The sequence below is a fragment of the Genypterus blacodes genome, unplaced genomic scaffold, assembly GCF_046128005.1.
Source record: "Genypterus blacodes isolate CSIRO-AG114 ecotype Tasmania unplaced genomic scaffold, CSIRO-AGI_Gbla_v1 ptg000156l_1, whole genome shotgun sequence".
NCBI lineage: Eukaryota > Metazoa > Chordata > Actinopteri > Ophidiiformes > Ophidiidae > Genypterus > Genypterus blacodes.
In genome coordinates this window covers 7,643,470-7,660,493 of record NW_027466957.1, presented here as the reverse complement: position 1 = coordinate 7,660,493, position 17,024 = coordinate 7,643,470, and the positions used below count along the sequence as shown (strand labels likewise).

At 46.1% G+C, this 17,024-nt stretch overlaps 1 protein-coding gene across 2 annotated transcripts in view; it reads left to right on the top strand.

The window, feature by feature from the left end:
* The first annotated feature begins 2,940 nt into the window (after window positions 1-2,940).
* Window positions 2,941-17,024, top strand: part of iqsec1a (IQ motif and Sec7 domain ArfGEF 1a) — a 76,841-nt gene continuing 62,757 nt past the window's right edge. Inside the window, exons 1-2 of one of the 2 annotated variants that reach the window (XM_076166401.1) lie at window positions 2,941-3,666; window positions 14,773-14,802. In XM_076166401.1, coding sequence (XP_076022516.1) covers window positions 3,410-3,666; window positions 14,773-14,802 — 287 coding nt within the window. In that variant the 5' untranslated portion in view covers window positions 2,941-3,409. The remainder of the gene's footprint in view (window positions 3,667-14,772; window positions 14,803-17,024) is intronic. The other variant, XM_076166397.1, reaches the window with a different exon arrangement.

The following is a 17,024-nucleotide window of genomic DNA, read 5'->3' as shown; positions in this document are numbered from 1 at the left end:
TATACATCTCTTGCTCATTAGGGCAGTCATCCATGTTAAGCTAAGATGACACTCAATTTATTCTTTCTGTTAGGACGCAAGAGTTGCATAAACCCCACCTGTCAGGCTGTCGAGCTGAGCGCGTTGTTCTGCTTACTGGGTGAAGGGAAGCTGCTGCTGCTGCTGTTCCAGATGGCTTACTATGCTGTCAGTGGAGGGGATCAATGAAGCCAGGCACTGAATGAGACCTGACAAGAATAGCAAGGCTCTTCCCACAGAATAATCCGGATGGTGTGAGAAGGTCAACGTTAACTGGAGGCCCGAGCTGAAATCTCTCACTGAGGGAGGCTGGGAACTGTCGGCTAAACGCTTTGGCAGATTTTTCAGTTTTCTATAAGTTAATCGTAGCATTTTTACATCTTAAAATATGGAGGAAGCCATGAGTATTTCCTCAGTAAATGACAGAGCAGAAGCAAGAAAATACTAATTAAGTTTTGTATTACAGAGATTTAGTTTTGTTTTTACAACTTTTTCAACAGTAAAGCTGTAAAACCAGGGGGCTCAACAGCATCACACACACAGCAAATAAGGAAATCTCACTAATTCAGCCAAACAAGAACAAGTACAACAGACGTACCCCTCCTAATTTCCCATAGTCACAAATTGACCCTTTAAAAGGAGTTGCTGATTAGTTATATTTTTAACTTGCAACTTATTGTAACTGATTATTTAACAGAACAGACAAACAGAAATGCAATGAGATCACTTAGTCTCTCCACAATCAACTGAGCGATGTTTTTAGAAAGCACCGCTCCTTATCCGATGCCCCATCAGACTGTCTGATTGCATTTGAAGCTTTCAGTGTGCAACCTCTTACAGAAACAAGTAGCCATGTTTGTTGGTATTCGACCTGGGCGAGTCCTCCCTCCCTCATCTTTCTGGAAGCAGCCTTTATGATGCACTGTGTCCCGGTACTGCTGTCATAGATATTACCTGCTATGCTGAGTTGTAGCTGCACCGCTCCGGCCCTCAGAGGTGACAATAAATAATGGAATGCATATGCAAAGCTTATCAGGCAGCCTCTATACGCTCACTATTTTGATTTGTTGCAGTAGTGCACCGTGGAGGAAATTCAGTAACCTGTTTGGGACTTTCATTATATAGAGTATATAATCGAAAACCTAGTGAACAATGTGATTACTTGCAGTGTTGCAGAGTTCCTTCTCATGTGCCAGTTCGCATCAGTCATATAAGTGCATGTCTGTATGAGTCGGTTGTTAGATTCTGCAGAGCATTGACAGGCAACTTGGCGTTCTCAGGAAAGTTTTCCACTCTGCTGGTTAAATGATTGGGTCCCCTCCTCCATCACAGCTGGCAAATGTTTTGCAGGGCTAAACTAAGAGCGCTTTGCCTTGCTAGAAAATTAATGTATGAGTGATTTCACAAAATAAATCTCCCTGGCTGGCATCCACACTGGCACCGGCATATGACCGGTCATCTAAAGGAAGGAAGCAGAAACCCAAGAGCATAGTGATGGTGAGCTGTGTGTTTTGAAGTGGTTAATATTCTGTGGTTGCTGCCATTCCTCATCCGTGGGTGATGAGTCCCAAATACTTTCAAAACTGTCAAGAGCTACTTCCAGTGAGTGAAGGTAAGAATGGCATGATGAATGGGACGGCTCGGTGTTAGACTGTCATCTTTTTGCGGTGCTAGATTTATAATGTTTTTGTGTGGAACAGGAGAGGTCGCAAACCCAGGATCATCTGAAGACCGGCACTTTGAGAAGAACGATTCAGTGTCTCAGTCAAGGGCCTGAACCTGAACCCTTCAAACCTGCCAGTCTGACACTGTATAAACAGCTGGAATAGAAATACATCTAAACTGAGTAAATAATTATGGCTATTATTTGCTGTCTCGCCATGTAACGTCACACAGGGAGTTTTGCCTGGTAATACTTACAATTGCAGTCAATCCTTCCGGGTGGCATGTCTGAGTAAATGGAGGCTGTTGCACTCCTCTTTGGCCTCCTGCCAAGTGGATTAGGAAGCCACAGAGAAAACCTAATGCACTCCATCTGCCCTTTCTGATCTTCAACTGCTCTGCAAACCACATGGCCACTGGTTTGCTGCACACACTACTACCCTGGTGTGTGTCAACAGCGTTTAAACTATTCATCTCAGAGCTTTAGACTACAGCGTGTCCTTCTCCAGGTGGCTCACTTAGACTGTAAAGACCTCAGTTTAATGAACAAAACGCACTGAGCTGCATCTGGGAGTGCTGTTTCTCACCACAGCTTAGAAGGAATGATCATAAAATAGAGGAGTGTGTGTGGAAAGGGGTGGATGAGGTGACGTTTGAGCGGCTCTGTGTTTTGACAAGTGGGCGTGTGGGTGTCATCTCCCTGTAGCTTTGATAACAAAGCTTGGAATGGTGGAGTGAGCACAGGCAGTAGACTGAATAACACAAACGGCCCCATTCTTCAGCCTCAACCACACATAATCACACATCATACGGGAATATTCTAACATTTTTTTTCACTCTAACCTCCCTTTCCCTTTAAGCTTATCAAATTTAAATCTGTCTTCTTTCAAAGCCCAGCCAGTTGGGACGGGTCAGAGGTGCATGATGGGAAGGAGATGTGTCACTTGTGTGTTATAGTGTTTCTTTTTGCTGCAGTTTGCTCTCTCACTCCTGCCCCCCCCCCCGCCTCGTCCCCCCCACACATACATACAGAAGTGATGAATCACTATGAAGTCGCTTTTGATACAACAACACCAACACACCCAAGTTTCAACCGCCCCGATCATCTGACAGGAGTGGGAGCAGCCTGCCGCTGATGTGGAGATACAACGGAGAACACAATAGGGAAGCGAAAATAACGACTCCAACGACGTGTGTGTGTGTGTGAGCGACAGAGAGAGAGCGAGAGAGAAAGAGACATTCGTTTCCAGCTGCAGCCACAAGCTTCATTTGCGCCCGGTGCGACCTGCAGATTCATAAAACTTGAAAACCCCGCCTACTTGGCAACCAGCGTCTGTTTACGAAAAGTCACGGGAGCAGCGTGGTGCCTAACTGGACATATCACACCGCGCAGCCAACAGGGGGGGACTGAGCCAGACTTCACACAGACCCACGTACGATCCGCGCAATGTGCTGTGTTTGATTGATATTTTGATGCGTAATAACAAAATGCAGCTGGCTCGGTTTGAATTAGGAGCTCGTAGTTTTGCGCAGTGGGACCCCTGAACGCGTCCACCGGAGTGTTTTATCATCCTGAACCGAGTTAAAACAATGGCGAAGCGCAAAAGACGCAATCCCGCGAATTGTTGCGCGTAAACCCAGCCGGGGGTGGGTGTTTGTACACACTAGGGCTGCTGCGATTACCACCACACCGGGAGGACCACGGCGCGGAAGGGCTGTCGGAGCGACTATGGAAAGCCCGACCGAGAACCCTAACAGGGCTGCGGAATATCTGAAGGAGCTTAACAAGATCATCGACACCCAGCAGGAGTTGCTTGACAGACAGAGGGGCCGGATAGAGGAGCTGGAGCAGCAAGTGTCCGACTTGTGCACGGAGAACGTGTGTCTGAAGGAGCAATACCACCGGCACCTGGCAACCTGCAGGTTGCAGCAGGGCAACAGCCTGCTCACACTGGGAGCCATAAAGGAAAACACCACGCAAGAAAAGTAAGAGATAACGTTATCTGTACATTGTTGGGCAAGGACACGAGATAACTGCGGGGTTTGTCCTTTATAAGTATGTAAACAAGTTGAATCAAATGTTCTTAATCAAATAGAGATTAGTGCTAAAGCTGGACCGGCGCCGCCACCGGGATCCACTGCCGCAACAAGCCGACTTCGGCAGCTGATGTTGGGCACATTAAGGTCGCTGATTTACGCGCGGCAGCAGAAAGGCTGTTGACTACTTTACTGTCCAGTTTCTCTGACCTTATTTGGAAATACAGTGTGAACCCTTCACAGCAGTTTGACTGCAGCATCTCACATCATTAAGTGTGGTTGGGGGATAAATATAAATAAACCATCAGCTTTTCAGTCACATCTGTTTCAGTAACAGATATTCAGTCCAAATGTTTCACTTCCACATCGCCTCTGTGTGATTTTGTTACAGCTGTATTTATGACGTGAGTGAAGCTCGGAAAAGATGATTGGACCATTTCAGTATATTGAGATATAAATCAAAAAGAATGCTGAATCCTGTCCTTGTACACTGCAAATTCTGAAGCAGCAATGTCTGTGATGAATTCTGCTTTGTCATTTTCAAAGCTTGGTGGTTTGCCACTGCTATTAGGCTCCTTTTTGTCGTTTGTAGTTTGCAATACTGAGACGGATTGAGGCCGGCTTTCAAGCCCTCGGTGCTCTTAAAAGCAGATTTCATGTTCTCGTGAAGGCAAATCGATCCATGATGTCTGGATTGCTAAGACCCATGAGAAAGGCACAGAGATGGGACAGATCCATCATGCAATTGGTTCCCTATGTTGTTCAGGCAGTAGGGTTAAACCCCAGACAGCGGAGATTACAGAGCATTATATCAGGAGCAGTGGTAAAGACTCTGATAGTGAGAAACACTGCTGGGAATATCCTCCTCCTCCTCCTCCTCCTCCTTGATCTAGTGCTGCGTTCAGAGTTCACCCTGTGTCGGCTGCATCTCTACAATGCCTCTGTGCAGACATTTAACTCGGCTTTTGACAGTCTGCAGGATCATCTGACCAGGCTTGACCTTTGTCTCCAGGGGCGTGTTAGTGCCATGAAGATCAGTGGCAGCCGATCAATACTGATGACTCATAGACTGTATGTTTTTGCAGGTGGATGAACCAGACTCATGTGATTAGGATGTACTATAGCGCTGACCTTTAGCTGCTTCCATGTATCAGATTGGCACTCTGGGCCGTCTTGCCTGATTTCACCGGGGTGTCGGCCTCTGTCACCATCTCTGGTCACAGTGTCTGAACAGGCGGGCACCAGGGTAACCAAGCAGGCCCCGATTTCTCCAGTGAATCTGATGAAATATGACAGCTGTTAGTAACGTGAAAGCGAGTTTCATGGAGCTTAACGGACTCCAAATGTCATTTAGCTGCGGTGGGTTTTTGATATTTTTTACAAGCTGTATAAAGATCTACAGAGGTCATTTTGGGATAGAGAAAGTAGGATTCAAATTGCGTGTGTACTTGGAAAATGACTCAACTCTCCAGTTTGTTTGCCATCCTTGTTTAAGGTCAGGGTCACAGCGACAACAGGCAGCCACATCAGCGCTGACATCCTTTTCTCAGAAACGAGGGGATTTCCAGAGCGGGAGGTTCTGCTTTTCTGAACATACTAACAAAGGAAGTTTGCCCTGATGCTGAGATCTAAAGGCAGCAATGATTTGTTATTTTGGATTGAACGATGATGAATTGTAGCTGGTCGTCCTTTTATTTGCCCGGAGAAGCAATCTCAGTCATGCTCTTTGTATCTGGACTCTTCTTTTTAAAGTGGGTCAGTCCACCTTTTATACACGCAACTACTGACTCAGACATGAAGGTACTTCCTCTGCCTCCTGACCACATAACAAAACAGCCACACACTCCTGCGCACATCACAGAATACATGCTGATAAAGCCTATGAAGCTTAAACTATTGATTAGATAGAAACAACACCTGATGGCCCTTTGCCTTGATAAGTTACACATCAGCATCACTCAGATTAGAGGATAGGAGATGTTTGACTTTCTATCCACTTACAAGGAATTACAATGAATCAATGCTATTAAAGTGCTATTTAGTAGGCGATAGGATAGAATACAGTCTGGAAAGATTGAAATGTGCTGCTATCATCTCTTTCCTGTTCACATAACACAGATTATCAAATGCCCTCCCGAGTCCTCAATTATCTGCGAATGTGTAAAAAGCGTTGTCTCTGTTTAACAACTCGGAGGTAATCCTCTCTCTTTTCATGGGAATCTTGTTCTTGGCCGCTGGCAGGAGAGTCTTTCTAAGCACCTTGGCAGAAGTTTCTGTCACGAGCCAAATCTGGGGGAGATTCCCCAGGAAAACACTCTGTGGTTCCTCTTCTTTTCCAGGGATGCAGATCAGGAGCGGCCTGTCTGAACATCCATGCATCGCTGGCAGGGGTTAAGTTATTCTTCACTGGGGGGGAAATCAATAACATGTTTAACACCCTGCAGAAACGTCTGAGTCAGGCATGAACCCCGCGACCTCCTGCTCGTGTTGACATCTTCATTTTGTATCTTTTTTCTTTTTTTCCGGACAATTACAGCAGAGAATCAAACATCTCTTTCTGACTCGATCTTGAACTCAATCCCCCAAATTCCAGCAAACCTTTTCTGTTAATTAAACGTTTTAGATTTCACACTCACCCTTGAAAACTCTTTCAACGGAATCAAATGAGTATTGCAGCCTGCTTTTCATCTTTACCCTCAAAGGTTTGCGGAAAGAAAAATATTGCTCTTGTGGTTTTTATTTTCCACCACAGGTTTCTTTCCTGTCACGGAAAAATGCAGTTTAACACGCAAAATAGAGGCGAGACTACACACACATGGAGATCTTAATTCAGTTTGATGGTTAAATTTCCCGTTGACAGACATCTGTGTCAGTTAGGAGCTTTCATGCCTCCGCTCACTTTCTCTTTCCTGTGAGGCGGCTGGCAGCGAGTGTGTGTGTGTGTGTGTGTGTGTAAGCAGCGACAGAATGATTTACTTATTTGGAATCAGACGTTGTTATTTCAAACCACACGTGTATTGTTTATATACAGGATTGTGCAGAGTTGTGTATCCACCCTTTTAATGTCACCTCCTGTAAGGGACTCCAGAGCTGGATGGATGGATGGAGAGGAAATCACTCACACAGCAGGTTGGCTTTTGCTTGGAATGACTAGATAAGAATATTTCCTGCTATCTGGCCTCGACTGCAAATGACAGGCGTCTCCCTCCGTGTAGTTTGTAAGGTTTGACTCCGTTCTCCTTTAGAAACAAAGTGCAGCCAGCAGGGAATCTGATACGCCGCGGATAGTGGAGCCTCTGGTGCCAAGTCGACAGATTTCTCTGCGGATTCCGCAGGACAGGCTGTTGCCTTTCAGGTTCTCAGGCACTGAGAATCATCTGGGTGTGCACTGACCCGGCAGAGGATCCATAAACTGGTCCAGCTGAATGATGATAACTCCGAGGCGGTGGTAAAACAGACTCAGAAGAGGACGAGTCGGTCTCATTGGCTTGTGTAAATCTGAAGCTGGACAGCATCTCTCTCCCTCTTTGCAGTTATAGGCAAAGTCTATGTAAACACAGGTCGATGTCGCTCTCACTGGTTTAAATTAGCAAATACATCAGGTACCTTGTGTACATGACTCCTGCCTTGTCAGCCATTTAGCCTGACAGTATTTATGCTGACCATATGGAGTTTCTATAAAGCAAGCGCTCTCTAATGGTGTTTGTTTAACCCGCCTCTGCAGCTACTCTGTTCCCCTAAGCTCGCTTTGGACGTAAATGACAGGTAAGGCCAGCTACACAAAACACAACCTTAAATCAACACGAAAATGGATCCACATAAGCTGTAAATCATAACAAAAGGTCACATATAAGTCAAATGCGCACACAGACGAGGAAGGGGGGGGGTAGGCGGTTTAATCAGAGTGGACCGGGATGTGATCTGAGTCGGTCCTCTGGGACTCGGATTGGAAAATGTGTTTGCGAGTGCTTTCATTTGTTATCTCACTTGATGAATCAGCCAACCCACATTTAGCATTCAGACTCTGTCCCGGGCCCGGATAGCCAACCGAGTCTAAACAATATTTGGGACACTGATGCGCTCGGCGAGGAGATAACATCTTGCGCTGCTGCAGATGACAAAGAGCTGATGTAGTCAATACTGTTATTCTCTGAACAGCCTCGTTTCAAGCTTTTCTGACTGTCGTGAAACTCAAATAGACAAGGAAAGCAATCTACTTTGCCGCTCTTGCAACTGTACTCTTTATGTTGTGCCTTGCAAGTTGGATATTCATTATTTGCACTTCCATTGTAGGCATGTAAGAGTATATTGTCCACTGCATGTCTACATTACTGGATAAAGGAAGCTTTTGTCTATTGTCCATCAAATCGGAGTGAACTCCACCTTTGCCCGTCAATGCTCTAATGGAGCTAATGTACAGTAAGTGACGAACGAGCCGGAGCATCGCAGGCAGGATGAGTGCCAGGCCGAGACTTGGTTATCATTTCTATTGTGTCATAAGAACCAAAGACGCCTATATAATGTCAGTTGGCGACAAATCCTATATATCCTTATTCTGAGGAGCGCCGCACATCCTCTGCTGATACATAAACTATAACAACTGTAACGCACAAGACCAGCAAGGGCTTGACAAGTTATACTGTCAGTAGGTGTAGCCTCTTCTTTTTAACGTTTATTATACCGTGCAAAGGCAGCTTTGTGTCGAGGGGGGATTTTTTACAAAAGATGTTGTTTCCCATGATAGGAACATCTGATAATGTGCTTCATGTGTTATTTACGCCTGTTGTGCCGCCGTTTGGGGAGTTGTGTTTACACTTTCATCTTGACAGAATAAGAGAAGAAACATGGGCTAGTGTAGAATTGATACGCGGGAATAAATGGTTGTGTTTTTGTGAATAGTTTTCCAGTCAGTAAATAGAGTATGTGGTGGAATAGAGCCAGAATTGCCGCAGCATCACCACGCACACTGAGTGATAACGGGGGATTTCTGTTCTTCCTCGTATTCTATCGGGACGTTCCTCTGACAATCTTGAACACATAGTTTCTGCTATATTACACTACTAAATAAAGGCAAAAAGCTAAATATGTCCTCTTCAATATGCAAATTTGTTTGCAAAGGCGTATTTTGCAGTCTGTTCCTAAACTGACTTCATTTGATTTCAGTATAATACACACAGATGTTTCCAGAGAGTTACCTTTAAGCTGCTGATTTAAACTTTCTGCTGGTTTATGTCACAGTTCATGCTTTGCTTCTCTTGCTGTAACTCCTTACCTGAGTGAACCTCAGCTGCCCTCTCCGATTCCCCCTGAATGGAACCCTGTTGACGGGGGGAGGAAGGGAGGGACCAGCAAATTCATAAATAGTCCACCTCTGGCCAGCGTAACAGCTTTAGCGTGTGTTTCAGGAGCCCTCAGCGGGGAAATAATAGCACGGTGGAGGAAGCAGCTTCTCGGGGCTGCCGGCGTCCACTCATTTACCCGCCGAGCTGCTGAACAATCAGTGTGCCAAACCAAATTTACGAGCGCATGAACTCCCTCTCTCTAGCAAAGCCCCCTCTAATGAAATACCCCGAGTAGATTAATGTCCACGCTGGGATGATTTGCATTCAGACCCTCCTATAAATCTCCACCAATGTCCAAAGACCTATTTGCAACTTGCACTCAAAATCACAGGCTGCATTCACCCGTAATGGACAGTACCTCCTCGCATTTTCACTGTGGCTGGAAATCCGCCAGGCGCTGTGACCTCTGCCTCCCCAATCAGGCCTATTAAGAGTGAGTTAAAGTAAGTTTGTGTCCTTTGATGTAGCTGCTGCCCCACGAGAAGGATAACGATCGCTTTAATGAGAGCTGTTACCTCTGTCTGATGCAGCTACTGGTAAATAGGCAGGAGGGTGTGCAGCTGGTTATGGAGCAGACGTGAAGCATTGAAGTTCAGCTCGTTGAAATTCAATGCAATTTGACTTCAGGAAGTAAAAGAGAAATTTCCTCCACTATTAATTCCCTGCGTTATTTGATAGTGTTGCTATGGTGTTACACTGCGGGGTGTGAATGCTCAGTATAATGTGGCATCTGTTTCAAAAAACGCCGCGCTTGAGGCTGCGGTCGCCCCGGATAGGATTCATACCCAGAATAGTTCAAGGTGAGAAGCGTGTGTGAGTCTGCACGTCCCTGCAAACAATGCTGTATATCTCATGGTTGATCACTAGGATGAGACGTAATCCTTCCCGTGGTGTATTGCGTAATCACGTGTTCGGTGTTGTATTGAAACATCAGTAGTTTACTTCTCCTTTGCAGCTTTTGCAGTCAGTGTAATTCCCCATGCTACTGAAATATGAGGAATAAACTGTTTGATTCTTCCTTTTGTGTAAATATTTGGTTTTGTATTAAAAAGGAACAAGGAAGCTGTAACTGCAAATAGAACCGTAAAACCAAAGAGACAACCTTCCTCACACACTTGTCACACACGCCTAAACGCTCTGCCAGTGCAGTTTTCCCAGTAGTTCGTAATTTAAAGAAACTCTCGGATGGATTATCTTAACTTTACCTTCTCCAAACGGTTTCCACCCCCTTTTAACATTACAAACTGTAATCAAAACCAAAGCGGCACACACTGAGCCGCCACGAGGCAAAAGTACGGTCGCCTGTTCATTCTTTATTTCTTCACAGTTGAACCAATTATCCGCCTCACAGCTGTCAAAAGCAGCTGATCCAGCAGCCGAATCGAAGGCAATTTGTAGCGTAGCACCTGTGGAGAGCTTCCAGAGAGGCTGGTACTGGTTTTCTACCGAGCAAAAGTGTGTTGTGCGGTTCTGAGAGGCTCATTGAGCCGGAGGCTGAGTCGACGGCGAAACACAGACGAGAAACTGCTGCGCTCATGTCATCTTCATCGGGAGACAATGTCAAACACGGCTTCAACACGGCTCGACAAACTGATGTTCCAGAAACATTCCTGGGGTTGAGTCACTGGCAGCAAGTAAACAAAATGCATCAGAGGGTGGATCGCAGCTTTATCTTCGCCGTCTCTGCAGATCTTGCGCTGATTCTTGTGTTTCCTCTGCTCGTTCTAAGGTCAAACCTCTCACCGGCGCGTTTCCATTCCTCTGTCTGACAAAGGCCGGATTTAGATGAAGCAATATGTTCAGGAATGCAGCAATAATTAAAGCGGGACTTCTGTGTGTGTGTGTGTGTGTGTGTGTGTGTGTGTGTGTGCGTGCGTGTGCGTGCGTGCGCGTGCATCTTACTGCCACACTGGAGTTCAGGTTGAAGAAAAGGACAGCACGCCTTTCCTGTGTGGCTTATAGTGTTACTGACACTGTTCCGTTGTGAGATGGGCTCTTATTAAATATGAAGACCACTCCGTCTCTCTCAGGCTGCAATCGGCTGCACTTCACATTCACACCAAGCAAAAGCAAATGTGAGATAATTGGGTATCGTCCACTTGTCGATAGATTGACACTGCTACCTGCCTGCTGACAGCCACTGCATCAATTCTTAAAAGCTCCTTTGCTCCGCCGCTGCGTCTGATGCGTCTTGGCGTTTGCCTAAATAACTTATTGATGCGTTTGGGGCGATGTTAAGATGAATAAGCAACGTGGGCTGAATGTAGATGTAACAGGAAGGTGTGACGCTTTGAGTGTGTGCGAGTGAGTGTGTCATATATCAGGTCACACAGCCAGCAGGGGTCATGGCCCAGTAACTCCTTAGAGATACATAATTAGACAGCAGCACCAGGAGTCGCCCACTATAGCCGACTGGACTGACTCATTAGATCTGCTTAACCAGACACATTTCTGCCTGTAATTAGTAGCTGATGAATTCAGATCATTTAGGTCTCGCTAATATGGATGGCAGAAGTATGCGCGGCTGCAGAGGAGCCCGGAGAATGATGAATGTCCTTCGTTTCATTCGCCGGAGCGAGGAAATGCCCTGAAAAACCGAGGGAGAGCAGGAATAAAGGGCACGAGCAGACGCCTCTGCAGAGAACAAGAGCGATATCTGCGTCCAGAGTCCAAATGCAGCAGGAAGGAAAAATGAGGAGGCGTGTGTGTGAGTGTGGAGCTTTACTGTGCTGTGCTGCTGAAGCTGTCAGCGTGAGTGAGGCGGCACAGCCAGACGGCAGGTTGGAGCCATTGATCATGTCGGTGACACTGTTGTGAGTCGAGGCAAGAGCCGCAAAATTGAAAGAAGCGGTTCTCTTTTTTCTGATAACCAAAAAAAGGTTTTGTAAATTCCGTCGCCCCCCCTCTGACTCGATTTAGGGTTTTTACGGCCGCGGCTTGGAGGAGAGTTTAGTCGCCAGGGCTGGAAGTGTCCCGTGGCCTTGAATGATACGTTCAACAAACCCAGAAAGCGCTTGTGTAACTCACGGAAACGACTCGCCTCGGTTCAACAGAGGACGCACAGGAGTTCATTCTGGGATTTCCTGCTGTAAAAGAGATTGAAAGTTGAAGAAAGCAGATAATCAAGAAAGATAAAACAATGTCGATGATTTTTAGCTTTGTTATATAATCTCTACTCTACCACACACACACACACACACACACTTAAACGAACGTTGTTACTTGGAAATCTAATCATGACTCACAAACTTTGGACAAACTGCAATTACCTCTGCTCTCAGGAAAGGAAATAGCCACACACACACTTCCGTTATTGCTTCAGCCCTCTACTTTTTTTCCATCATTGCCATAACAAGGGCGGTAATTTGATGAACGCAAGAGGCCGCGTTTGGATTTGGAGACGCGACGCGACTCAATATTTTACAATGAAAAACAAATAATGGTTGTATAATTGCATTAGAACTGGTCCGCCATGAACCAGGCGAAGGCAAATTAAATAGCTTAGGGGGGTTGAAGTTCTCCTGCCTGCTTATGCGACGCCGTATTTGGAGGAGGAGAGAGATTGGAATAGAAATCGCGGCACTAAAAATAGGATACAATGGGCAAAACACGGATGCGTGCTCAGCAGCGTTGCGAGGCGTGAGCGGCTCGCAGCTGCGTCGCCGCCGCCTCACGGTAGACGGTGTTCTAGTTCACCGGAGCTATGATTAAACCAGCAGACCGGCGCTTTTCTGTAGTCGTGTCCAGTTGCACTTAACCGTACAGGACTGATAAAACCCCTGAGTCAGCAGTTTTGCGGTGGCGTCGGAGGGTGCGCCCTGTGTGTGTGTCAGCTTCCTCCTTCACTCTCTTCACAGGAAACATCAAGTCTTTTGTGTCTCTCTGAAAGGCATGTTTCCAAGTGCAAATCGACAGAGATGCAGTTTGTCTAAGATTTAGTGTTTTTGGAGGCAGACGGGTGGATGTACTGTATTCTTCATCAGTCTGAGGTTTGGCCTCTGTGGTCACCAGTCACACAGAGGGTAGAGGTCAGGAGATCTCTGTGTCTTGCAGAGGACAAACAGAAACTGTAACTGTAAATAGAATCCAGTAATTTGAAGCAGTTTTACAATCTCATAGTTCAGTCCAAGAAATTCTTGATAAAAAGGAGAACATACTATTTAAGTTCCCATTTTGTCTGACTCCCAACTTGTTCATTGGGTTGTATGAAGAATAAGTGCCATCTGTTGCCACCTACAGCCTGCAGCTCAGAGACGGACAACGTAAAATGATGGAAGTTCCGCATGGCCGCTGATGACTGATGGTGTCTCACACTGTGTAAGCCGTCCATCTGTCTTCTCTGTAAGTGGGACGGTCTCGTAGAACGTTTGGTCGAGGACAGATCGAGATTTATGGATCGTCGTCGTTACTGCTGGTTGTTGTGGACGGTAGCAGAGGAGCTGTCCGCGGTGCTGACCGCTGCCTCCTCGCCTGTTTTGTCACTGCTTTTACGTGGGGTTTGGTTAGAAACATGTAAACAAAATATTTTTAACATCAATCTGTAGCTTCGGCTTTCAACTGTAGTAGATATGTGGATGAATCTGCTTCCTCAAGAGCGTTTCGTTGACCCGGCTCAGGCCATCGACTCCACCTGCTCCCTCGGTTTGATCTGACGAAAGCGCCGCCGCCGCCGCCGTGTTGCAGAGTTTTGCTCTGGGCATCATCGCCGAGCAACAAAGTTTGGCCATTTTCTTGCTGACGTAACTTCACTTTTGGAAGCAGAGCAGATGTTCTGGTAATAGAAGATATTTTAGATTTGTGCTGGGAGGAACATGGTACAGCCGAGAGAGGAAAACAAACGATAATGAAGAATAATGAGAGAAGGAAGTGGCTGCAGCGTTTCCTTCAAGCCAGCACAACAGTGAACTCCATTAAAGAAAAAATGTTTCCGCTTGTAGTAGTAAACTGTTACACTCGTGTCTTTGCACCATGAATACTTCCTTGTCCTCCATGTGAAAACTGAAAGGAAGTGACAAGAAGCTCCATAAATTTGCCCTGATGCAGCCATGCAGTAGCTTTATGGCTCTGTGTCTATATGGTTCACAGAACAGGCTGCGTTTTATTCCCATATGCCGTCGAGTACTTTCCCTTTTTCTGCTGTCAGAATGGCCTCTGCTGCAGTCTTATTTCACAGAGTGCCTGTGAAATCACAAGACAAGAGCCCCCGGAGAGTGCACGGCAAACGCCTCGCAACACACACACACACACACACACACACACACACACACACGGAGCCAAAGATGCATTAGGGTGATGTGTGTGCAACGCAATATCTGTGACATTTGCGTGCGGATACAACGCCAATCAAGTCTGGATCTTGCAGTCTGTGCACTCCCAAACTGACCCGGTGTTGCATGACCAAACAGAACCGCCGTCTTTTGAAGTATTTCGTCACGACGGTGGAATCTGTTTAGGAGGTTATGAGGCGCGACAGCAGAACAATGAGGCCGTATCTTTGGACGACGCATGGCTGCGGCGTGTAGTCTGTGCCACAGCCAAACGCCACCATGGCCGTTAATGTGGCCGCTGCATCAGAGAGTTGTGGCTTGGTGGCGCATTTTACGAGGTTACATTGCTCGTCTTTAGGACTCCATTTATAAGCCTGCATTGCTGTCATAATGCAGCATACAACAAAGTCACTGAACCTGTTTGTGTTTCTTCTTCCCTCCTCCAGGTCTGACTGTGATGCATCCAGAATGGTCAGGTACGTCCAACTGGCTCATCAAGCAAGCATCTACTGTACTACACGTCTGCATGTTGTTTGTTTTACCGCTTGACATCGGCGTTACCACGTTATTCGCCGTGATTGACTGTCCACCTCCCTGTGTGACTGTGCCAAGCCTGATGTAATGTCTGTGATAGGCGCTGGTGGCCATTACGGCGGAAAGGGAATGATGAGATTACGTGTCAAGTGCAACCCAAGGTCACGTTACGCTATCGTGAGCTTGTTCCCTGCGTGAACTTTGGCAGCGGGAGATTTGTTGGTGTGTGTGTGTGTGTGTGTGTGTGTGTGTGTGTGTGTGTGTGTGTGTGTGTGTGTGTGTGTGTGTGTGTGTGTGTGTGTGTGTGTGTGTGTGTGTGTGTGAGTTAAGATGTGGGGTGATTTAAACCTGTAACAAGCATCCATCATTGCTGGGAGCGCGGCCGGGCGACTTATGAGATGTGGAGTGCAATGGAACTCTGGGAAAGGATTCATATAAGCCTCGACTCCTGCAGCGTTGTGTGTGTGTGCGTGTGCGTGTTGTGTGTTTTCAGGCCATGTGTGAGCTCCCCAACCACTTTTCTTCAGCTCCAGATGTCCTGTCTCAAACAACCGTGTGTGTGTGTGTGTGTGTGTGTGGTTGTGTGTGTGAAGGATTGTCTACCATTCTGTCGCCTCCCATCCAACTTTAGTGCTCTTAAATAAAAGCAGTTAGTATAATAATGGCTCATATTGAATAAGTTCAGTTGGTGTACTTGATCTCATCTCTAAGATATTCAGGTTTAAAGTACTTCAAATGATTAATTACATGAGAGAAGGAGTGTTTTTAATTCCATAATCACCCCCTCAGATACAATACATCAGAGACCATCCCCATAGCAACTCAGCCAGGATAGAGGGGCCCAGGAGTGTGTCGACCCATCAGTGACACCTTTGCAGCCCCACTTGACCCTGAGGCTGCTTCCCTTCACTGGCTTCCTCCATCCTAGGCTCCCAGAGCACACATGGAGATTATTAATGTGGTGTTTATTTGTTTTCTGTCCCGCAGCCCCTCGCTCAGATCCCACTGATGATGCCGTCATATAAAAGGGTAATGGTGGAAACGGGATGAAAAGAGGAAGCCTCCCACATGCTAGTGCTGGTTGTGAATTTGACCTTTTCTCCGACGAAACGCTGGCGTGCCAAAGATGAAAGATTTAACAGCACATTTTGGATCGTGTTCTTAATAGGCGTTGTAGTGCCGCTGCGTACTACGGTTGGATGGAAAAGGCACCCGTGAATAAAATCGATAACTGCCTTCCACTTGGCTTTGAGCAACAGAGGAGATGCCACGAATCCTGACTGAGCAAAGCTTCTACGCATCACACAGCAGCAGCTCCTCTCTCTTCATGATGTCAGGCTGCTCAGGCATCTGTGCTATGGAGAGAGCAAAGAGTTAATTTGACTTGATATATCAGGCGATTTAAGGATTTAAGGGGGGGGCGGTGTTACGATTCATTCATTTATTGTCTAATCAGACTATAAAAAGAGAGAATAATGGTATAATATCTTATACTTTACATTTAATCCACGAAAAGCAGATAAATGATAAATCGAATCAATAATCGTATAATCAATATGTTATTTAAATAAATCGTGTGTTAAAATGAAATGAAACAACAACATTAAGGGGGGGGGGGGGTTAGGGGGTCCTTCTTTCAATTAGTGTTTTCATTAACCAATCGGTTCCACGTTTACTTTTCAATTATCCAACTCAATTAACACCGTGGAGCCCTTGGGTCCCATCAGGGCAGGAACTTTGCTGATTTGTCGAGCGAGCTAACGTAAGCTCTCGTTGGCGGTCGCACTCTTTTTTTCTGTCTTTTGCACATAATGAGCGCACAGATTCAGATGGCGGCGTCGGTGATACGCTGGTCAGATCGCCACGTGAATGATTAGAGAGAATATTGGATAATGATATAATGACACGTGCTGTTTATTTAGAGCGGCACTAATTTCATTTGAAACCCATTATTATAATGAAAAACCCTTTCTCAAGCTCAAAGTATTTGTGAGCCAACCCATAAACCTCTGAAGTGAAAGATGCCCCATAGAGATCCAATTGTTCGGCCGTAACTCACTGCGGCTTCATCGCTGCGAGCCGCCCTTTCACATCACACACAGTCATTGATGGTGCTTGGCAAAGGGCTGTGGTAGTTTTGTTTTGGATGCAATATCATTTCTAT